At 33.8% G+C, this 24,948-nt stretch overlaps 5 protein-coding genes across 5 annotated transcripts; 3 read left to right on the top strand and 2 right to left on the bottom strand.

Moving 5' to 3' along the window:
- Nucleotides 1-1,222: 1,222 nt before the first annotated feature.
- Nucleotides 1,223-12,088, top strand: LOC125059692 (cysteine-rich protein 2-binding protein). The gene is made up of 14 exons (XM_047664238.1): nt 1,223-1,523; nt 1,794-1,931; nt 2,333-2,481; nt 2,961-3,053; nt 3,442-3,556; nt 4,066-4,210; nt 4,548-4,731; nt 5,189-5,396; nt 6,142-6,229; nt 7,784-7,974; nt 8,943-9,061; nt 10,015-10,196; nt 10,511-10,591; nt 11,949-12,088. Exons 1-14 carry the CDS (start codon nt 1,312-1,314, stop codon nt 12,039-12,041), a joined length of 1,998 nt encoding a protein of 665 aa, XP_047520194.1. The 5' UTR covers nt 1,223-1,311; the 3' UTR covers nt 12,042-12,088.
- LOC125059694 (transcriptional adapter 2A) lies at nt 10,612-11,956 on the bottom strand. Its single transcript, XM_047664240.1, has one exon. The coding sequence runs from the start codon at nt 11,935-11,937 to the stop codon at nt 10,636-10,638; it is 1,302 nt and encodes a 433-aa protein (XP_047520196.1). The 5' UTR covers nt 11,938-11,956; the 3' UTR covers nt 10,612-10,635.
- A 5,131-nt stretch (nt 12,089-17,219) lies between the features above and the next one.
- On the top strand, nt 17,220-20,730 carry LOC125059705 (dnaJ protein homolog 1). Its single transcript, XM_047664251.1, has 4 exons — nt 17,220-17,367; nt 17,540-18,362; nt 18,566-19,262; nt 20,554-20,730. Exons 2-3 carry the CDS (start codon nt 17,544-17,546, stop codon nt 18,800-18,802), a joined length of 1,056 nt encoding a protein of 351 aa, XP_047520207.1. The 5' UTR covers nt 17,220-17,367; nt 17,540-17,543; the 3' UTR covers nt 18,803-19,262; nt 20,554-20,730.
- Nucleotides 20,731-20,962: 232 nt separating this feature from the next.
- Nucleotides 20,963-23,205, top strand: LOC125059700 (protein ALP1-like). The gene is made up of 2 exons (XM_047664246.1): nt 20,963-21,388; nt 22,313-23,205. The coding sequence occupies exons 1-2, from the start codon at nt 21,099-21,101 to the stop codon at nt 23,193-23,195; spliced, it is 1,173 nt and encodes a 390-aa protein (XP_047520202.1). The 5' UTR covers nt 20,963-21,098; the 3' UTR covers nt 23,196-23,205.
- On the bottom strand, nt 21,387-23,857 carry LOC125059704. The gene is made up of 2 exons (XM_047664250.1): nt 23,440-23,857; nt 21,387-22,098 (listed from the first exon to the last, which is right to left on the bottom strand). Exons 1-2 carry the CDS (start codon nt 23,840-23,842, stop codon nt 21,410-21,412), a joined length of 1,092 nt encoding a protein of 363 aa, XP_047520206.1. The 5' UTR covers nt 23,843-23,857; the 3' UTR covers nt 21,387-21,409.
- Nucleotides 23,858-24,948: the final 1,091 nt, after the last annotated feature.

Here is a 24,948-nt window from a genome sequence, read left to right as displayed (position 1 = left end):
AGCTTTAAAATTATAATTTGAGATTTGTTTTCTTTGAAGTTAAAAATAATCTAAATATTAACATACCTTGCAAAATAATAATAATTAAACTATGTATCTCACATATTAGTATAAAATTAAATTAAGAGAAAACTAGTTTTCTGTTTGTTGTCAATGAAGTTAACTTTTGGTCTAAATTAATAAAATCTGTAGGCTGTCATATTATTTTTGACAAATATTTTATTTCTTTACCAAAGGCATGCAATAAGCAATATAAACAGTATAGAATATCTTAGTCCTTCACCATACCACCCATACACCCATGCCATAAAAAGTTATAATCTGAAATATAAGACATCTTTAATATTAAATTTGCAATTTATTTTTTTGAAGTCAAAAATAATCGTAATATTAACATACCTTGCAAAATAATTATTAATCAAACCATCTCTAATATTAAATTCAGAGGAAACAGAGTTTAGGAAGTACGAACTACGAAGTTACAAACCAAAATTTGACGATTACCAATGGTTCAAGCACTGGTTAACGTAAGCGTAACTTTTTAACGAACGTTAGCTGTCATAGGTGGTGAATCAACACTTTTTTTGTGTAACGTTCGTTAGCGCCATATTTAACGGTTACGTGTCCGTCAAAATTCGTTGATGCAACCCACCCTAAGTGTTATGTTAGTAACGTGTATGTAAGGGTCTGTTTCACAATGTATGGATCCAAACCAAACGACCCAAACTTACCAAAACTCCATATTAAATTGAACTTTTAAAATTAGACGTGATAACTCTGAACTAACAGTGATGTGCAATAAGTAATTCGTTTATTGTTAGAAATCATACATTAATTATTATTTTATATGTATTTTATCAATATAATAACTCAGATCGAAGCATTTGTTTTAAACGATATTCGATTTGAGTTCGATAACGATTAATATATAATATTTTTTATAAAATATAAGTAATTTTTAAGGCCTAGTTCTGCCTTAAACTTAAGACGAAATAATACTTTAAACTAAATGAATCAGAATATGTATTTCGAGCACATGTATATAGAGATAAAACTACATTTTAAAGGAATAAGTTAAATTTGTCTGACAATAGGTACAATTTATTTTGCGGCTAGGTAAAGACTGGCACATCTGATCACTCATCACACGATTGTCACTGTCAAGTGTCAACTATTGACTTTAATGTTTATGAAATGTCAGTCTGATCTTTGAGAATTGAGTCTAACTGTTAAATTTGATTGCTCCTAGTTCCTATTGTTTATTTACGTCTCATCAATATTAAATTTTCAATAAAATTCTGAAATAAAAGTATGAGTACCACATGTAAATATTGCAATGAGCCAGAAGATAAACAGTACCGGCCAGGTCTTATATGCGAAAGTTGCATATGCTTCGTCCACTTAACCTGTTTGAAAAGAGCAGGAACACCGGGTGACCTATCCGGAGATGTTTTCTTTGATTATACGTGCGAAGACTGTTCAGCGGAGAAGGAAGAAATTTTTAAACGAACGAAGATTCTCTGGTTAGTTATGAATACTAAATTGCCGCTAAAATGCGTGTACTCAAGACTTGTCTCTTGACCTAGCAGAGCGACTCAAAACTAAAGATAGCAGAACCCAGATTAAGGAATCTTAAAGCTACAAAAAATCGAATGTCCTAACATGAATATGAAATTAAGATAATATAATAATAATCCAAAACCTAATAGTAATAAAAGTTTATATAACTAGCTAGCTACATTACAACATTTACAAATTTTGACACTAATATCACATGTATATATGATTTTCAGGGTTCATGCTCTCCTATTAACTTTATATCATCTGAGGAATCATATGAGCGGGATGAGTAATCATAGGTATTTCCACTACAAGACACACATTTGCTCCTTCATAGATAGGTCTTGGATGCAGCTGTTTGGACCTAAGTTGTAAGTCCTGTTATCAATAATAATATAAGTGTAATTTTAACACAGTATAAAATATTTTTAGACAGAGGATTTAAAACACTTCTGTTTCCTTATTATATGTTTCTTAATTTTATTTTTTTATGTGCTTTTATCTTTCATCTTTAAAAAATGCAATGAAGTTCTGATAAATCCACAATGTTAACTTTCAAATTTACAATATTTAATCTTAAGTCAAAATTGCCTTGACAAAATAATTACGAGTGAAACTAGTAATTAGTAATACTACTAAAATGGTCTAGCTCGTATCTGAAATATGAGGAATTAAATAAAATCTTTGAATTAACATTTTCTTGGTGAAACTATATGGTTTGGACTGAATCCTGTATCATAAAATTATACACAAGGTATATTAAAATTTTCAGTAAGCAGAAGAAAAATTGGATTGGTACAATAGCAGGTGCCTTGTCAGTGTATAGCAACTTACTGTTTCAATCAGGGCTGGCACAGCTAGGTGAGAGTGGTTGGTGGAAGCTAAAACACAATTTTAGCCCTGCGGCTGCTGCTCATATAAGTATGTATTGCCTATAAAGTTTACATTACATGGCATATTTTACATGTTTAAATAAATAAATAAACTAGCAGACCGGCCAAGCGTTGCTGTGGCTAAGGTTTTTGTTATATCACATAGTAGTAAACTATTTAAGGGAAACGGTAGGAGAACTTATGTGAAAGGAAGATAGCTTATGTGAAACGTTGGTACTTTTAACACAGCGCCATCTGTTAGAATTGTGACTATCAAATAATAAACAAATATTTTGCAATAAAATAATATTGCGGGTATAAATTGAGATTGTAAGCTATCCTATCATTTAAGTTAGATCAAACCGCACACGGTGTGCAAAATCGGTTCAGTAGTTTAAGATTCCATAGCGGACAAACAACGTGACACGTAATTTGTATATATTAAGATAATAAAACGGTGTAAATGCAAATGTACATATCTAAAGACTATTTATTTATATCTTCAAATATGTATTTACTTAATTTCAGTACAAGAGATATCGCGTGACAAGACAAAATCCCGGCCGAAAAATCAGCTAGGAGTGGATATGACTCTCTTTATCGCGAAAGTCACAGAATTAGGTATGTTATCAATGATATAAAATAAAAAACCAATTCTAACTTCTGTGATCAATTCTCTATATAGGTTAGACTCTAGCTCATGAAGAACGGTCTCTAAAGAATTTTTGGCAAATGGTTTTTTGACTGAGAAACCCAAGTTTTATCACTTTCCAGGTATTTATGTTCAGTAAATAAAGTAGCAGCATGTCCTGCCTCCATACATTTGGATCTTATTTCTTAACTATTTAGGAAATAATCATAACCTAAGTTACTCAAAGAGAATGTAGAATTTTAACTTACCATTTTATAGTATTTAACATTTGAAATAATTTTATTTATAAAAAAAAAACATGTTTTATAAACGAAAAATTTAAGTACAATTGTTACATTATTTTTTAAAAACTTTCAGGTTACAAAGACCAGTTAGTCGAAGAGGAAGCGTTTACGTCACCAAATCCAACACCCGCTAAGAAACGGCGTTTGGAGTTTGAAGATTTCCTACCATCTGACGTTCAGGACTATGTGTAAGGAATCATAGTGTATACTAGTTTACATTTTTATTTCGTAATAATTAAGAATGGCCTAATTTACGTCATATTGTTTGGAGACATATAATATACTAGCCGTTTCGCGCCCGCTTTGCTGGACGAATTAAAATAAATTTTATGTTTCATTATTTTTTTTTTTTTCATATTTTTATTATTCTTCTTTTTAACTTCCCGCTAAGGAAATTGAAATATTTCGAAAATCGAGTTTTTAACAGATGTTGACGTTTAGAGGTTCTAGGAAGCCTCCCCGAATGTTTCCGCGGTGAAGTCCGTATGGATAAATTTTCATAAAAGTAAAACAGCAATAAAAAAATGAAGGAACGTTGGAATTTAATAAATAAATAACCATAAACCATCTAGGAAAAAATTCGCATCGAATGGTGGTAGTTTCATGTCGATACGATCAGTGGTTTAGGCGTGATTGAGCTTCAAACGAAGACCATTTTCATTATATATATATAGATATATACTTATAAAAATTACAGAAAAGAAGAAAAACTGATGTCACCGGTGAAACAAGAAGTGGAAGATTACTATGAAGCATCTACAGCCAGTATCTCATCTCGGGACAATTTCTCTGATGTTGATTTTCTAAAAGAAAAATTTGATTATCCGGCTTATATACCGCCTGTAAATATTAAAAATAGTACTTTTAAATAGCAATGCGTGTCAAATAAGAAATGTCAATTACCTTTATCTGTCAAATGTCAGTTGACTTTTTGAGTTTATAGTTAACTGGTCTTAGGTAATATAGGCCTTCCAATCTTTTTACTCGAGTAATCTTTCGTCTCTTTCTGTTAACCTGTTATTAATTTGATATGAAATGAGACATAAGTACTTTAGTATGTTAAATTTAAAAAAAAGTGTTTGACTAAATTTAGTATGGCATTTCAATAGAGGGTAGAGTCGATTATTTGAATTCTAATGTGTACTTTGGTGATTTTTTACCTTCATTAAAAAATTACAGATAAATTTTCAAAGTGATTCATCAAGTGTACACTCGTACAAATATTCGTATAACTGCGATTCGGATAGTTCGCTTCGTGAGATTCCCTCTGATACGGAAGTTAAAAAGGAAAAGACGAAGAGAACCGAAGAGAAACCCTATACCAGGAGAGAGAATTTATTTTCTACGCAGTTGAATTCTGTCGGTATGTAACCCTTTATAGACTTCTTATATGGCAAAATATCTTTTATTTGTCAAAATATATGCAGATTATATAATTTCTTGCAAATTTCTAAAAATTATTTGGATGAAAAAAAATTCATTTTCGTAGTCTCTTAAAAATTAAAAATAAATCAGTCTAAATGCACCGTTTTAATCAACTGTATTCTGTCTCTTTTCATCACAGCGTAAGCACAATTTGACAGAAAGAGAAAGCAAACAATTTTTTCTTCTAAAAAACATGTGTGCGACAGAGATAACGCTACACAATGAAATGTTTCTTTCTAAAGTTATTTTGAATTTAATAATTGCACTAAACAAATCACATCTTACATGCTGGAGTAATATTTACATTTTATTACACATTTAGATTTTGTTAATTATACATCAATTAAACCTAAAAGTATCGATATAAGTAGTTAACATTCTGTATTTTGTTAAAGACATGCCCTGGTTGAGTCCACCCGAGCCAACCCATGACGTGGTTGAAATGACGGAATATGAAGAAATACAACTCCTCAAAACTATTGAGGCCCTCGTACCTAAAGTACGGGAAGGCGGGAAAAAGGCCTATCTCTCTCAACTTAAGGCCAAACTGGCACTACGCAGGCTAAAACGACATAAGCATATTCCTGTTTTTGATCTTGATAAGTAAGTAAAAACTTTGCCTATTTATATTTCTACTAAAATGGTCTGTAAAGTCGGTTTATGGAAGATAGTTTAACGTGACAACGTCATTACAACACATTGATGAAATGCTTGCATACTTAAGTCTTCGAGAGATAGATGAAATGAGCGTAACGGCACAACGAGCGTAAGCGTAACAAGAGTCATGCTTTGTCGTGCGTGCAGGCGGCGTTCATCGATTTATTAGATATTGTGACGTCAAAAAGATAAGTAGGGTAGTCCAAGTTGCGCAGTTTTAACTAATTTTAGCAATTTAAAAAGTACTTTATTACTCTATTGTTGTCGTTATTGAGAGTGCAATGCTATGTAGAGTGTACCATTGTTTGGAAGACAAGCTAAACCAACCAACGCCAGTTGAATATATCGACGCTTTAGGGAGTTCGTCGTTAAATCGAGGAACGTTACATGGAGCTTACACTGTATTATGACGCTTTTTGCGATTCTGACACAACCAATAGTTTCTGCAAAAAAAACCGTCGTGGAATCCCATCAGTATTAAAGCAATAATTTTCCTAATTCCGAAATTATTTAAACTATATAATTTCTTTAAATACAATAATATAAATAATTGCAATAATAATGCGCAGGCACTTTAGACAATGTTGTCTTTGATTAATAAGCTTAAGTTATTCATATAAATAGGTCTCTTCTTACCTGCCATGTCGGTTTCTCTTCCGCTAACTCTACAAGCTTTAACAATTATTTTCAGGACCGCGAAGATCCTGGGCGGTTACGTCACAGAAGAGAAGAAGATCGTCTCAAACATTGAACGTGTACTTGACAGATTCCAGAGATCTGTATGTTATATATTTTATATAATTGCTATCTGCCCCCGCGAACTTCGTTTCTCCATAATGTGATTTTACTTAGCCTACCTTTTTAGTACATACCAATATGGAACATTTTGCTATGCTACCCCAGAGACTGTTCAGTATTCTAGAATGAAAACTTTTTAGGTTTTTCTGTGATTTTTTCTCTATTTAAACCTCAGATTTCAAGACATAAGATTTTAATTAACAAATAAAAAATAGGGGTTGATCTTAGAGGGGTGACAATTAAGACATTTATTTATTAACATAACATTTATTAACATAAAAATACACACATCCCGTGTGTATTTTTATGTTGTATCATAAAAAAAAATAAACAATTCTTTTTTGGGGGGGAAACCCCTTATCACTTAGGGGTTTCAAAGATACATAGTAGCCGATTCTCAGACTTACTGAATATGCATTAAAAAATTCATAAGAATCGGTCGAGCTGTTTCGGCGGAGTATGGGAACGAACATTGTGACACGAGAATTTTTATATTAGAAGATTAACTGGCCAATTTGTAGGTATGAGATTTTTTTGCATAGTTCCTTCATCGAGACCGTCTAATATTTGCTCTATACTATTACGTAAACGGATACGTTTTTAAAGCGCAATTTAATTATCACTTCATTTAACATTTATTAAAGCAGCAATAAATCTTTTGATGTTTGTGAAACATATATGGTGTATTTTTTAATCATTAGGAGTTAGGACATATAACCCTTTAAATCATAATACCATTTATTGATATAGGTAATTAAAACTCTCGTAAATTAATCAATAAAGCTTTTTATAAATTTGAAGATTATTTAAATGATCCTAATCCTTGGGTATGATTTGCTCCAGTTCAAACAATTTGTATGACACAAAACTTGGCGATTAAAAAGAGTGGCGGAAAGTTTCTTGCCCGATCTACGCCCTTGACTTGCGAACGTAGTAGGTATATGTAAATTTATAATCTATTTAATTTCTTTTCTGTTGACGTTCATAAGATTAGTTGGTTACCTATATGAATAAAGTAATTTTGAGTTGAGTAGGTATAAATATTACATTTAAAAACGTGTTAAACAATAAAAAATGCTTTTTATTTACATTTACTTCTCAAATCCAAAGGCGTAGAACGCGAAGAATTCACTTTTTTTTATATTAGAAGAGACTCGTGAACATCTTAAAGCAATTGATTATAATGCTATTGCATAGGCGTAGTGAAATACTATAGTGTTCTCTTTCCATCACAGTGTAAACACAATTTGACAGAAAGAGACGAAAGAATATTTTAGCGTGCAATTGGAATAATTTTTATGAATGGGTTTAATGGATAAAATACCGCGGTACAAGAAGTAGGGCTCATTTAAATTGGTAGTATGTACTTTCAATGAATGTGGACTATATATTTAAGATTTGTCTTTTATATAATAAAAAGTACGGGGTATTGGTGGTTGACATACGTAACCCGTGAACATAATTATTGACGCATTTTGTGAAATCTAACTGTTATTTGTACGAAACTTAAAAGTAACTTATCTGATTTTTTTCAGTACCTAATAGACAACCTCAGTGGTACAATAGCGAGTACGAACTATGGCACAGTGTTGCTATCCAGCATGGAGACTGCGCCCTTCAGGTCGAGTTATTCTGGCGCTACCCTCAAACCGTTTATACGACGAGATAGCGAGACTACCCCCATCTGGCTTAAACTTATGGACGAGCTGCTAAGAAAAACGCATAAGTATGATAGTTTTTTTAAACATTTCGTCATAGTGACGGATCTGACAAATAATAAACTTTACAGGGCAGCAATTTCAATATAATATAATCATGTTAGTTTTTGTCACAATTATTCTAATTCATATTCTGTTATTATTAAAATTGGCATACAAGCAAACAAAAGGGTTTGTTTTGAAACAAAATTAAAATAATAACATTTAATTATACAGTTTTCTAGAAAAATCACATGCTTCTATCAAATCCGTCACTTTACCGACTGATTAATTTGAAATTTAAAATACATGGGTTTTTTTTTTAATGTAGCCGTAATAATTAGTCAATATATCCAAATATGATAAAAAGTGGATTTGGTTTTTTTTTCAAATCCGACACTGTTCTACGATCATGACGATATGTATTATGTGTTCACAGTTCCCCCGCCGAAATGATTTCGTCGAATTTTGGATTGTTTTATTTTGATCTAGAACTAAATATTATTTGTCATAGCTTAAATAACTTCAGAGTATTTTCGACCAGTATATGTATACAATAACCAGTGGCGGTTAGTAGTGATCAGTTCTCATCTTCCTTCCTCCACACAGCTCTTTAACTAACAAAAAAAAGGGGGATTAACTTGTAATATTGGAATTTAATTGAGAAGCGAAACTAGCTTGTTTTACTATCGAATTTTGAATTAATATTCGACCGAATAAGATCACTCGACTGAGATTAAATGAGTCCGTTGGCTTGGACACTGAGCGATTTATGCTAGCAGTCCTCCTATACCCCCCCCCCCTCATATGGAAGGGGGGCTGAAAAATTTTGTTTTTTTAAGTACTACTAATAACCGATATTTCAATTAAATTAACTACTTCCCCGTAGTTTAGATCACGACTGTACCCTCGCGAAGACTCTATACATCTTCTTTTTATATGTACCCTTGGGCTGGACCGTTATGGATGATTTATAATTGTATACTTTTTTTAATAGGCACGAAGATGGGTACAATCCGCCACCGCGCGCGACCATCGACTATTCATACTTAAAACCACAACATATTGCGGCCGTAAACAAATTGTGCGCGCAGTACTTCTGGCCTGGGATTGACTGTAAGAAATGTTTTTTATTGCCTTTTGTGTCTATACTTATATTGTCCTTACATATGAAATTAGCATTTGTATGGGAGAAACAAAAGGTAGATTTGTTTAATATAATATATTGAATTAATCAAAATATGTACCCCATTACTATCTATGCAATTTTGCCATCTTACAAGTGGATTAATACAGTTTTATCACTAACACCGCAGCCGGCAGCTAACTCAGACGATAGCGATGGATCCGTTTCCACATTAGCCTTCAATTATTTGTTATCCACTTTGATCTCCGGCCGTCCATGGGGCTTGTTCTGCAGGTCGAAATTTCCAGAAAGAAAACGTTGGAACCAAAAACGCACTGTTTTTTCTTTTGCGACACAGCCGCCATACACAATTAATCCTTCGAGCCGTTGCTGCAGCACTGGTGCCACGGTGGAACTTGTACATAAATAAAGTGATATTTAATGGTCTCCATTTTATAAATAGAGTGACGCAAAGAAAAAATTAAAGCGGGAAAATGAAATGAATCATGGTTTTTGAGAAACAAATGCACGAGTAAAAAATTGAATTTGGAATTCCTAACCAAAGAGGATATTTGACGTCAAAATGGCCAGTACAAAAGCCAATTTCATATGTAAGGACCTAATATTCAGCTGAAGCTGGACAAACATAGACAACATTGTGTTGTTATAATATAAAATGACTATAGCTACTAAATTATCTGTGTCGTTAATTATTATATATCATTAAATACGCAGTCAGCGTTTGTGGCTGTTATTTAGCATGGCCATGTGATGTGGAGACAAAGCTCCAATAAATTGTTTTGAATTGGTAGCCCAATCAACTAGTTGGTTTAAAAAAATCCAATTTGTCTAATAGAAGTGTTAATTTGTTTTAATCTAGAATTTTAGATTCAGGGTCGAGACCAACCCCGAATCGTATGCTAACTCTCTGCTTTTACTTCAGTGACAGAAGCCCTGCAGTACCCTGAGTTTAGCTGCGTTGTGACATACAAGAAATTAGTTATAGGATGTGCCTTCCTGGTTCCGGATGTTGGACACAATCAAGCCTATATCTCATTTGTATTGACACGGCCCGAATGGCGAAGAGCTAATATTGCAACATTCATGTTGTATCATCTCTTACAGGTATGTCTAGAGGGTCCACAATTAATTTATTTTGATTGGATTTGAATTGACCAAGCAGATAAATATTAGACGAGAACCATTATACAGAATATATACCTGGCTTACAAGTGTCCATTTGTAAAATCAGCCCTCATTGGATTTTTTACTTTATTTTAATACAGATTACATTATGAAGCACCAGATACTACTAATATTTAATAATAGTAATGAAAATGAAACATGCCTTAAAGTTAGTCTTGCGTTCGAATTAGAAAAAAAAATGAACTTTTTACTTAATACTTAAAATATTGATTTATTGAAAAATCTTGTTTCAGACATGTTCTGGCCAGGACGTGACACTGCACGTCTCTCCTACAAATCCAGCCATATTTCTATATCAAAAATTTGGTTTTAAGGTAAGCAGAGAAAGATGGAAATTATTAAAGAATTTAATTACCAACTATGTCATTAAAGGTTTTGATATAAATCCTTCTTCAATAAGGTAATCATACAACTTCCGTGTCTTATTCACATCTATTTTAACAATTCTTCTTGCATCAAGTAACCTTAAAAATCCTAGTTTGTGATTTTCAGCTATCATTGTATTCTTAATCTCTAAATAGTTCCTAGGAGCTAATCGTACATGGGCACATAGTGTCTTTTCACTTTCTGATAACAAATGATAACCAGGCAAATCAATAATATCTAAAGGCATATGTGACCTTTTGTATTTTTTGCCTGGAGAAGGCAAGAAATTTTGATTAAGACTGAATTTATGCTTTGCAGGTGATTTACTCTCAAATTTTCTTGCCATGACCATTGAGTAATATCTTTGTTCTTTCAAAGCTGACTCATGTTCAGACTTTAAGTGCCGGTAGAGACGGGCTGACTGCATTGTTTTTATACCGTTTTTTCGATACTCTGTCAAGAGTATATATTTTTGCAATAATGCTTCTGCAAGGCTCATGGACTCCATAAAGGCATCAAATTGCATACCTGTCATAAACTGCATAAAAACTAGCAAACGTTCCGCCTTTGCTCTAGTGAGTGTTACATCAAACTTTTTCACCCAAGAAAACAATTTATTTATCATTATCAGTCCATGATTTTGAATTATGCTATATCTTCTGTGCCTTTCTTTAAGGCGAGTGTTAAAAGCATTCACGAGGCTAACTTTTAGAGCATCCAAACATTCATCTTCATCATCAGAGTGGGTGTCCTCTATAGTGAAAATATTTTCAGCATTACTGTCATAATTGAGTTCAAACTCTGATCTATATGCATTATAACCAGCTAAATGCTTGTCACCTTGATTGTTCCGAGGTGGATTGGTACTAATATCCAAGCTGAACAGATATGGTATGACAGGTTGAGGAAAAAGAGATTGATCTGTTTCAGGTAATAATTTTAATTCTTCAAAAGGAACATTTTCAATATAATACTTTTTATAGTGTTCTAGACATTCTAGTTTGGATCGTGTATGCACACTTTTAGATATTTCTTCCCAGTTTCCATATCCATATGTTGACAACGCAGTAAGAAGTTTACATTCCTCCTTAGCTGACCAGTTGCAGTTGTCAAAAAGTGGGAAATCGTTTCTTCTCACAGCATACTTGTGGTCATTTTTATGTAAATCGACTTCTTTGCCAGATGCAAAACAGGAACAACATAGGTTTGTTTCACAGTCACAGCATTCAATATATGGTTCGTGTGTTAGGTCTTTGCAACCATCGCATTTAATTTGTAATATATCACAGGACATTTTGTTCACAGGTCGAAGAGTTAATTCAAGATTTTTACGAAAAATACTACGACATGGATTACAAAGGATGTCGACACGCACTGTTCCTTCGACTAGTCCGATGATAAATAATGTATTTTCTGAATTAATTTAATAAACATTATTTTATGTTTTCATGTTATTCTTCCCTTATATATATATTATTACTTGCAAGTCGTAAACATTTAACAATAGCGGTGCTTGATAGGCGATTACCGGTGCGACGTCCGACAGGCGACAGTGACAAATCATAATAGTATCAACTATCAATAATCAAGTATGAAGTCAGCCGTCAGGGTTGCCAACTCCTACAAAATGGTCCCCCTAGGACCAACTTCAAATACCCCTAAATGTCGATCAAAAACCCCTAAACTTTTTGTTAAACACTTGGTTTGAGAGGTAATTTCAAATATGAATTAAAAATACCTTGAAGTAGTAAAAAATAGCTGTTGTATTTATGTGAGTACATTTTACATTTTTATATAAGATGTTAATTAATGACCGAATAATATTAATGATAATAACAATGAGATGTAACGATTTTTATTTTTTGCTTCCTAATTTTTCTTTATTCGAATTCAGTTTTTCTTAACTTTCCTTGGCAGACAATTTTTTGTGTTTTCGTCAATTTATTTTCATACTTTATAGCTTTTACTCGCTTTTCGTCCTTTTCCTTTTTTATCTGTTCTGTTACAGTTAAAAGAGACATAATTAAAATAAGAAACGAATTGCTTTTTTCCTTCTAATACAATATAATGAAAATCATTGGGATAAGCTTCTAAGATTTCGTCGAAGGCATCAGCCTGGATATCGCGCTGCGTTTTGCTGTTGCTGATATTTTTGAAATCGTACATATGTATTGACATTTTATGATTTGATCAAACGGTCAGAAGGAACAATTTGACACATGAAATTATTGTTTTTCGATATTTAAGCTGTAGCCAGGCTTGTAGATTATATTTGGTTTAGTTTGTTGATTGCGTTCGAAGCTTAATATAAATTTTATAGAATCGTGTGTTGGTAGAGAAAAAAATCTTGAATAAAGTACCCCCAAAAAAACCCTTGGACACCTTGATTACCCCTAAATTTGGGGGGACAACCCCCAAGTTGGCAACATTGTATGAAGTATCAACTATCAAGCTTACTATGGGTATGTTCCGATATACACTGCGAGTACTGTATAGTGCTCCCACTGTTCAAAAATTCGTTCCGCTATGGACTGCCAGTATACAGTCGCAGCGTCCTAGGGAAATATATGACGTCACAAATCCCCACTATACTTCTAGTGCGAGCACTGGCGTTTTCGAGGTAAGGTACTCGCAGTGCTTTGATCACGTGATCAATCAAAACCACTTGAATGCCTAACGGCTGATATAACTTACAGTTTAATAACAAACATTTAAAATTCTAACTTACTTTCTTTGTAGTATTAATTCAATTGACAGTTAATATTAATATAGATTTTTTTAATGCGATAATACTCCAATAATAGTTTTTCTTGTTGAATTGAAAAACTTTGATGCACTCATTTGAAAACTGTGTCGAAAAACGAAGCTGACTAGTATACTGGACTGCGTTCCGTTTTAAATTGTAACCAGTATAGCTGGCTATAGAGAAACGGTTTCACAGTATACTAAATTGACGGTACTCTGTACAGTGGTCGCAGTGTATATCGGAACATATAGTGCTTTTCATGAAAGAAGTCCCGCGGTGATTTTTGGAACTAAATTTGACAGGTCGGCAATGTTGTCATTCGTCGATGTTGTCAAGTTCGTTTGTTGTGGTAGATTTTTGTGAATTTTTAACTAGCTTAGTGCATTTTAAAGATTGATTACAATGCCAAAAGTTGTAAAAAGTTCGGCTCGAGAAATGATATTAAAGGTGAAAGAGTTCTGTGAAGCGGAACATAAGAATCAAGGTGTTTTAATACCACTAAACAATGTTCAGAAGAGAGTTGCCGCCATAACAGGTACTTATTAGAGTTGCCATTTAATAATTTTTTGCTGTATTGATGGGACTTTTATGATATAAATTCGTTAATTCGTTTTTGCGACAAAATTGAACAAATACATGTAATGGAATGATATTTCATTAATTTGAATTTGACGCGTCGGAGTGACACGCGATAAAATGGCGGATGACGTGTAAATTAATTTAGTGGATTATAGTGTAAAAAGATAGATTAAAGGATAAATGAACATTAAATGTCGTTTCTTTGTATTTCAGGTAAGAATAATTATAATAGTTAGATCATAAGTGCATTATATTATAAAATGTGATAAATAAAATAAAAACTTTGTATTTCAGAGAAACAATTTTGTGTTTTTATTTAGAAAAAATCCTTAATAATATTACTTATATACATAACGTGATGAAACTAGGTAACTGAAATTAAAACATATATTACATAAGCATTATAAACTTAAAGTTATTATTATTTTTAATTGTTCATAATTTAATTGCAGGTGTGTCAGAGAAAACTGTAACAAGAATTACAAATAATAATAAACCTAATAATAACAGCGGCGTGTACTTCGAAAAAAATTGTAATCCAACAATTATGCAATAAAACTCTGAATAAAAAATTGTATTGCTTTTCTTTACCCTATTTTCTCATCTTTTCCCTGTAAGTAGGTAGAACACCGCTAATATAAGTAAATAAAAATATACTTTTTACATAACAGAATATTGTTTCATCGAAGTATGCAGAAAATAATATTTTGATAAATTACATCTGCTAAATGTAAATAAAATAGGTAAATTTTTTACTCATAAATGGCAATATTACGTCATGCGATTGCAGCGCCGCGTCTGGGGGACTTCTTTCATGAAAAGGACTATACCCTAAGTATTGTGGGTATGTTCCGATATACACTGCGACCACTGTACAGAGTACCGTCAATTTAGTATACTGTGAAACCGTTTCTCTATAGCCAGCTATACTGGTTACAATTTAAAACGGAACGCAGTCCAGTATACTAGTCAGCTTCGTTTTTCGACACAGTTTTCAAATGAGTGCATCAAAGTTTTTCAATTCAACAAGAAAAACTATTATTGGAGTATTATCGCATTAAAAAAATCTATATTAATATTAACTATCAATTGAATTAATACTACAAAGAAAGTAAGTTAGAATTTTAAATGTTTGTTATTAAACTGTAAGTTATATCAGCCGTTAGGCATTCAAGTGGTTTTGATTGATCACGTGATCAAAGCACTGCGAGTACCTTACCTCGAAAACGCCAGTGCTCGCAGTAGAAGTATAGCGGGGATTTGTGACGTCATATATTTCCTAGGACGCTGCGGCTGTATACTGCAGTCCATAGCGGAACAAATTTTTGAACAGTGGGAGCACTATACAGTACTCGCAGTGTATATCGGAACATACCCTGTATGTTTGACCATGTGCACAGATTAGGAATACCATCACTAATTCACTAGACTGATACATACTTCAAGCTTGTATATGTCAAAGCGGACAATTTAACTTATGTCTAGATTAAACTCCAACGTTCCATCCTAACATAATTTTTTTAAGAAACTAAGTACTTATTGCATAACGTGTTAGATTTAATATTATGTTTGACAATGGATTATGGATAGTTAGCGTTTTTACATTTCGATATTTGATACAAAACTACTAAACAGATTCGAAAGCGCAATATATGTAGTGTAAATACCAAAGAATTCAGTCTAGATTTACTACATGATAATTATTGTTTTTTTCAATAACTTCCATGAATTTGCGGTAGCATCAGTTTGCTGCACCAGACAAAGTGATTAGGGCAATGCCTATATATCCATATATATATATTCAAAAGCACTTAACACTTCTTATTGCTATCATTCTGAACCGTACATAGCGTAATTTATTAGTATTTGAAAAACATTAATCTGTAAAATGAACCAATGTACGCGGTGCTTGTCTCGACATCCGCAAAGGCCATACAGCGTTTATTCTAGATTAATTCAACCGACACGTGAATGCCTCGATTTTCTTTGACCTACATCGAGTTATATCGCAGTCACGTGTACGTCTGTGTTATAGGTATAATATGATCTACAAAAATACAGGCAGGCAGCTGCTGTAGATTTATTAGTTTCCTTCAAAGTTTACGTACCATCCAAATTTCTATTTCTTGGGGGTTTTTTTTATGTTGGTTAAAAAGATTGTTAGGATTAGGTATTAATATTTACCTAAACATTTGATATCCTATTATTCTAGTAGGTAATGTTATACTCATAATAACTATAGTGTTTATCTGTTATTAAATAAAATTTCTTTATAGCCACGCAGCTAATCAGCCGTCTGTGCCTCACGCCATGACTGATTTGCGTTGAAACGTGCTGCTTTTACGATATTTTCCTTTCCGTATAAACAGATTTTAATTGTGCATATAGAAGTTAGTGCACTGAATTCAAAGTTTGATTTCGAAGTCGAACCTCTGGGCAAACACGGCTCAAGGGTGTTATACTGTTTTCTAACCAATTGATTAAGAATAAAAAGAATCTTACTATCCTATGATATAAAATCTAATAACATATAGGTACTTGGTGCACTATGAGTGTTCATTTGTTGTATTTCATTTACCAATAATTTATAGTGGAAGCTAATTTGTATGTAGCAAGGTCCACGGATCACAAAAATAAATAATCGCCTACGTAGGGTCTATAATAGGTATATGTATTAATATGTATTAAGAACTTTGTTTATTGGCCACAGTCCATTGGTTCAATTGGTATAAAATATATATGTATGTTCCTATTATTTTGTGACAAAAATTCGTTCTTCTTTCAGGTACATAATTATATTTTGTTCGTCACATAAACAAAAAAATTAATGTTAAAATTTCTTCCTAAATTACTCTCTTAAATATGAAATCTAAAATTGGATAAAATTGAACTCTATTGCAACGTACGACCGTTTAAGCCTAGATTGTTCTCAATTACAATGTTTAGATTTAAAATTGCGTAGACTCTTCATAAGATAATGTTCATTGCACAAAACTTTTTAAATAAGTTTACTGGATTGGTTTATCAAAGACATGCCTCGCTGCTATTGGCCGAAATATGCCTCGTGTCAGAGATTTGTACATACAAAACTAACTGATTTTCCATGCTACGTCAAGTTTGTGCTGGTTATGTAGGAATAATTGAACAGGTAAAATTATATTTATCTCTTTCTAACTCACACCACACGTAATGTAGCGATATGTTTTATCTCGTTTTGGCTTTGAGTGAAGGTCCCAGAATGTTCTAGATGTTTTAATGTATAAATTTTGGCGCGACGGCAACATTACGTTTCATTCATTTGTGAAGTAGATAGTGTGAACTTGTGAGTTGTGTTTGTGCGTGGTTATTTTAGTAAAATCTCTAGTTATTTGTGGATTTTAACAGAAATATATTTCTATTGTAAGTATATTTTCTATTTATGTGTCTTAACTATGTGTTTTGTAATCTGATACTCCGTTAAAGTACCGATAATTCTCGAAGTTCTAGAAATTTATTGAACCTAGTGGATCATCAGTGATTTCCTAAAATGGTGTTACGTGTGCTCTAATAGGAATCTGTTTCTTTGTTTTAGGAAAATGGGAAAGGATTACTACAAAATATTAGGACTGAATAAAGGTGCGACTGATGATGAGATCAAAAAAGCGTATCGCAAATTGGCCCTCAAGTACCATCCGGATAAGAATAAGTCGGCTGGAGCAGAAGAACGGTTCAAGGAAGTTGCGGAAGCGTACGAAGTGTTATCAGACAAGAAGAAGAGAGAAATTTATGATGAATGCGGTGAAGAGGGACTGAAGAGTGGTGGCAGAAATTTCAAAGGTACTGGCGGTCAATCCAACGCGTACTCGTACCACGGCGATGCATGGGCTACATTCGCCCAGTTCTTTGGATCAGCAAGGCCCTTTCAACCATTCTTTGACATTAACGGTGGCGGTGGAGGCAACTTTTTCGATCGTGACATGGATGTCGATCTGGATCCTTTTGCTAACATCGGAATGGGAACAAATAGACCAAGCGGCCCTGGCGGCGCGTATCGTAGCCATAGCTTCAACATTCATGGATCACAACATCGGAAAGACAGGACACAAGACCCGCCAATTGAACATGACTTGTATATGTCGCTTGAAGAAATTTCTAGGGGCTGTGTAAAGAAAATGAAAATTTCAAGAGGAGTCATTCAACCAGATGGTACAATAAAGAAAGAGGATAAAGTATTGACAATCCATGTAAAGCCTGGCTGGAAGGCAGGTACAAAGATCACATTCCAGAAGGAGGGAGACCAGGGAAGAAACAAGATTCCAGCTGACATAGTATTCATTATTAGAGACAAACCGAACCCATTATTTAAACGTGAAGGCAGTGACATCAGATATACAGCAAAGATATCACTTAAACAGGTGTGTATTTAATTCTTGTTATTGTTTTGTTTATTATTTGTTGTTGAATCATTATTATCTAGTTGGTTTTTGTCATTGGGATTTCAAATAGTTAATATCTGATGAGTCATGGATTTATAGAAAAAACCATGTATATTATATAAATATTGGCAAGAAAAATAAGTAAGATTTTTATAGTTTTAATGAACCTTTATAATTTTCAGGCCCTATGTGGAACAATTATTGAAGTGCCAACTATGTCTGGAGATAAATTAACAGTCAATCTACAAGGAGAAATTGTAAAGCCCTATTCAGTGAAGCGATTCCCTGGTTATGGCCTTCCATTCCCCAAGGAGCCAACTAGGAAAGGTGATCTACTTGTGGCATTTGACATCAAATTCCCAGAAAAACTGACTCCTTCAGCAAAGGAAATATTGGAGAGTGTTTTGCCAAACTATTGACAACACAAGATTTTTGGGAGAGTGGAAATAATTTCTGGATGATTTAGGACTTACCGTGTCTAACATAAGTTCAGTTTGGTAGGATCTGCATTTGTTGCAAGGTGAGCGACATTTAAGTAATTGAGCATTTTGGTTGTGTTCATTGACAATCCACAATTATTCAATGATTTTATATTCAAAGTTATTCTTGCTTCATATTTATTATATTGTGGATAAAAGTTTGTATGGGTTGAAACTTTGTGCGTTTTAGTACAAAGAGTTTAAATTTGTGTCAGTGAGTGTATTTAAAATTGACAGTTGTAAATACTGAACATCATGTAAATATTTAGCAACAATTATAAGTTAGGTTTCAGTACTTAGAAATCTAGCTCTTGTTTAATAGTACTTTGGGAATGCAATTTTGTCTTTGTACACGGATTAAAAACCAGACATAACATACATAGAATTTTTAAAACAATTGGTTAACCTTCAAGCGGGCGCGCGTAGTCGAATCGACCGCGCTTAGTACATTTTCGTTGATATTATTATTATTACCTATCACATTTATTTCTCATTTATAGTAGCCTGTCGCTATATCATTGGGAGTAAAATAAAGAATAAACCGTTGCTCGGGGCTCTCCCCCTACTCCATAGATCGCAATTGTTTTCGTCCCAGTGCAGTCGTCGAAAAGACTACACGCGCCTGTCGTCGAAAAGGTTACGCGCGACGCTCAACGACACATACCCTCGTTCACGCTCGTAGTAGTTTTTTGCCCATCATTCAATAATATCGAATAAAGCTTGGATTTTTTTATATTAAATGATTCAGACGGTTACCACAAAGTGCAATACTCGAGGAATTACTAAGCGAAGACGAAGAAGAAAGTAAATAAGAGCTCAGCGACCAAGGCTCTGAAACTTCCGACCACATCGTTGCAAAGGAACCTCGATCTGCTGAGGAATCAAACCGCTCGGACTCAGAAGAGGATGATTTGCCAATTACAGAAATAAGTTAAGCTGTTTTACAAGGCGCGATAAAGTAACGAAGTAGAAAAAATCTGACAATAACAGAGTGATACGTCAAGTTCAAAATATTCTCGCAGAAGATGCGGGCCCTCGAAGGAATGGTGTGGGGGTGACAAAACATACGCAAGCCTGGAGTTTATTCATTTCAGAGAATATTATTGAAAAAGTTGTTGCAAAAAAAGCACCATCGTATAACAGAATACGTGACTACAAACTAACAGATGCGGTGAAAATTCGAGCACTTTCCGAATTGTTGTAGTGGGATCCTTGAAGACATCACACGTCAATTTAGAAGATTTTATACTTTGACCTATTTTTCCTACTACTATGTCAGTGCAAAGAATATAATTTCTACTGAAGTCATTGCGGTTTGATGATGCTACTACGCGACAAGCTCGTCGTACTGTCGACAAAGCTGCGCCAATATGAGAAATTATATACATATATGTTTCCACAAAACTGTCTATTGCCATATTCAGTGGCAGAGAACGTTGTAATTTATAAGATGATGGTTGGCTTTCGAGGAAAATTACCTTTCCGATAGTACTTGAAATATTTGTTTCTTTTTCATACTTTTAATTACTTTTTTTGACAAATTAGAGTTTAAAGACAATGATAATATATCTAAGGACAAATAAATAAATAAATATTGAGTAATTAGTGCTTTCTTTCTCTTATTCATCCCATGGGTCTTTTCGGTTACGCGCGCCCGCTCCCGTTACAAATGACCGCGCGCCCGCTTGAAGGTTAATAGAGTTGTTCAAATGTCAACATCTTCAAAGAACAATCAAAATTGTATTTTTCTAATCTGTTTGTACCCAGCAAGATTTTGTTTCAAAGACTGATCATTGTAATAGGTTTAATTGTAAGACAAAACTTATAATTTTGCCCTTAAAATTAGTTAAATAAAAATAATTAAATTCTTTATGGCTTTTATTTTACCTGAATATGTGTTGACTGTGTGTTGACCCGAGTGTTTACTTCATAATAACATTCAAAATAGAGAAAAAACATCAAAAATAATTTATTTAGATTTAATAAAAAAATTATGACTTCTGTCTGTTTGGAACACACAGGTGTAAAGAGTGAATATCTGATTCAGAATTCTTACCTCTAGAGTTCACTGTATCAAAATTTATTTTTGCTTGCATATATCTTAAGAGCTAGTTCAGACATGGCGGAATCCGTGCGGATGCAAATCGCGCGGTTCTAAACGCAAGTGTTCAGACAGACGCGGATGTAAATGCGGAGTGCCGTAATCCGCATAGAGTGACAGCGTTCTAGTCCAATCATGGAAGTCGAAGAAGCAATATGTGTGTACTTGTTGCTCCGTAAAAAAGAAAGAAAGAAGAAACGGCAGTATTGGGTGCATCCAATATTACGTGATCGGCTCACCCATGGTCAGTTTCTGACTTTATATCCAAAATTAAGAAGTTTTGAACCAAAATTCTTTAATTATTTGAGAATGTCGATAAATTCATTTGATGAATTATTAGAAATGATCAGTGAACAAATTGCATCTAATGATACCCATATGAGGTCAAGCGTGGCCCCAGAAGAAAAACTCGTGATTACATTAAGGTAAGATATTTATTTTATACATCAGAATATATGTTTTGTACTATAGAAGACTGTGGAGTCGTCAGTGCTATTGCATGATAAAGGCGATGGAGACTCTCCTGGTACGATTGTAGAATATCCTGTAAAATATCCTTGTGGGTTTGAATATTGTTGGTTTTGCCAAAATACTTCATTAGGCGTGTTCTGCTGGCTCGTGATATGAATAGGCGCTGGTAATTTCTGCCATTTCTGTATTACCTGGAGTAATTCAATTTTAGTAGCCAAACGCTTATTTTCTGGAACTTTTTTTAACTCTTTATACAATGACATACAAAAAAGCTTATCATCATCATCTTGCTTTGACATACTTTCTTGTAATTGTCTCTGTATTTTATCCCTTGATTCAATGCTATTTTCTAATATGTCAGCCAATCGCTCTTCTGAAGTAATTTTAGTCTTCTTCCTTTTATTGGGTACTGGTTGTATTTCACGTGCATTAACAAAATTATCTTGGTTTTGGTCAATGTTTTGAATTCCTTCATTTTTGGCTTCATGTATGTTTGATGTCGTTTCTTTGTTTTCTACTGTCTTCTGAAGAAAAGAAAGCCGGTCAAAATACATGTATTTTGAACCTTTACATGCACCAGAACCAGAAGGAATTGATTTGCCTTTCTTGAATTCCTTATTATAAGCATCCCGTATATTCTTCCACTTTTTTTGTAAAGTTACACCTGGAACAGAAATCAGTATTTTTAACAAAATTGTAGACTTATAAATACAGGAGCGGTCAAATATTTGAAGACACTCAAAAATTTGAAAAATTTAAAATAAAATAATTGACACTCATTATTTTAAACTAGCTGGTGCCCGCGACTTATAATTAATAAATGAAAAGTTTGCAACTTTGTTAACAAAACGATACAGATCAAGATTATATTGTTTCAGATATCTGGGTACTGGTTGTTCCTTTGGAGAACTGCATTACAACTTTCGTCTTGGCAAATCTACAATTACAGGAATTGTCCGTGAAGTATGTGAAGCTCTGTGGGAAAAAGTCGCAAAAAATGTCATGCCTGAACCCAGCGAAGATATATGGAAGAAAATAGCTACAGATTTTGAAAAATATGCAAATTTCCCCAATTGCATTGGCGCCATAGATGGCAAGCATATAAGGATTACAAAACCCAATGATTCTGGATCTTTGTATTATAATTACAAAACTTTTTTTTCCATAGTGCTGTTGGCACTTTGTGATAGTAACTATTGTTTTTCTTTCATAGATATTGGATCATATGGAAAAAGTAGTGATTCTGCAATTTTTAAAAATTCGGTATTTTATAAAAGATTAATAGAAAAGTCATTACACATACCAAAACCTAAACCAATATCTAACACAGATCCTACGCCATTGCCATACGTCATAGTTGGCGATGAAGCGTTTGGTTTATCCGAAACTGTAATGCGACCCTATGCAGGTAGAGGGCTATCATACGAAAAAAATATATTTAATTACAGGTTATCAAGAGCTCGACGTTATATTGAATGCACTTTTGGAATTCTGGCAAACAAGTGGCGCATTTTTCATAGGCCTATAAACGTTAATATAGACTTTGCCGAAGACATAATAAAGGCCTGTTGTGTGCTACACAATTTTGTTAGAACTAGAGATGGTATACAGTTTGAAGATACTTTATATACTGGGCCAATGAGTAATCTTAATACATTACATGCAGGAAGGGGTACACCGTCATCATTAAATATTAGAGACAAATATGCTAATTACTTTGTAAATGAGGGTCGTGTAGAATGGCAAGACACAAAAATATAAAAACTTGAGAGGTGTCAAGGGACACCCGGATAGAACGAAGTTGACCTCACTGGAGGCGAGTACTAGAGGCGAGTAGCGAGGCGTGGTGTTTGCGTGCGTGAGAATCGTGAGATTTTTCCCGCGCCCGATACTTACCTCCAATCACAATAACAACATTTTTATATAGTTTAGTTATTTGGGGTGGACTGTCAATTACAAAATATGTAAACTACCCTGATAAATGTAAAATTAAATACATACTGACCAAAAAGAACCTTTTTTTCCAAAGAATCCTCATTTTCTCCAAAAATATCCACCAGCTCCTGCCAAGCTCCGTTTCTAATAATTTTATTGGAATATTCTGCACATTGGATGTCCCACAAAGCAGGTCTCTTTTCCACCTCATCGATGAATAGCTCGGTGTCGAAGCGATCCATTGTCACCGTCCGATACGCGCGGCTTCCGCAGAGCAACTGAACGCGCTCTAGGTACGTCAAGTAAATAGATCCGAGCGGCAACCGCGCGAATTCATTTTCTAGCGGTTGAGTGGCGGTAGCCGCGCGGTTTGTCAATCCGCGCGGACAGGTATGAACGAATTTATAGGCGCTAATGTAAATAAGATCCGCGCGGTCTAACCGCGCGATTTGCATCCGCACGGATTCCGCCATGTCTGAACTAGCTCTAATAAGGACAAATGTCTAAATCCTGTTTTCCTTGCTAGAATGTAAAATTCATTAGGTCCGCATTGTATACATACATGGACTATAAATAGTCTAGTCCTTGAATTTAATTCATAAATATATTTTTCTACTGTCTGTATAAACATGATTTTGATTAGAATATACAAAATAATCTACTGTTATGATGTTTAAGTTTTGACAAATTTTATAATCGTCATTATTCTAAATATTATGATTGTCTATGGATAGTCGTAATAGCCAGAATTCATATAGATAAAAGAAGTTACTTCCAAAAAAAAAAACTATTAAAATACTATTTTAAAAATAAGAGAAGCTTTGTTTAGGTGTAGTAAAAAAGATATATTGTACTTATGTGGATACCTAGTCATTGTGGTATAGCGGGTAATGAAACTGCTGACTCTTGTGCAAAAGGTGCTATTTTCTGCAGATCTTGTCAGCATCCTCAGCCCACGACCTAACAGGTCTTGCGTACTCCCACCTTTTAAAATCCTGGACTATTGATTGGCAATCTAAAGAAAAAACTGGCAGACACTGTGCTAATATTCAATCCCTTCTTCGCCGTGGTTTTTTCAACATAAGTTTTTAAGCAAAAAGGTCACGTCTATAATCTGCCGTCTTCGTATAGGGCACGCTTGTACTCCCGTTTACCTAGCCAAAATTAAAATGAAAGACAGTTCTCACTGTGAGTGTGGTATGGACGAAGGCTCGGCAGACCATATATTTTTAACTGTTCTTTAATTAATGACTCGTTATTTGACCATCTTCCCCAAATTTCCCTCGTCCATGTAACCTTAACTCCCTACTTTCCCTCCCATCCAGCCCTAGGCCCTATCGTCAAAATTTTAGGGAAATTTTTCTTTCTGTTAATTCTGTTAATATATTAAAGTTATAAATAAGATTCGCCCTTCCATACCTTGTAGTACCTATAATATTAACCTCTTGTATATATTATTAGATGTCTGTGTGTTTACCTTATTGTGTCGTCATTTTTGTTTTGGGTAACTCTGCTTAGATTAAATGCAATCCATCAAATCTATCCTCACCGTGTTAAGACTTAGAACACATTGACGGAA

The sequence above is a fragment of the Pieris napi genome, chromosome 20 (genome assembly GCF_905475465.1).
Source record: "Pieris napi chromosome 20, ilPieNapi1.2, whole genome shotgun sequence".
Lineage (NCBI taxonomy): Eukaryota > Metazoa > Arthropoda > Insecta > Lepidoptera > Pieridae > Pieris > Pieris napi.
The sequence above is the reverse complement of the archived record's forward strand: the minus strand, read 5'-3'. Positions and strand labels throughout refer to the sequence as shown.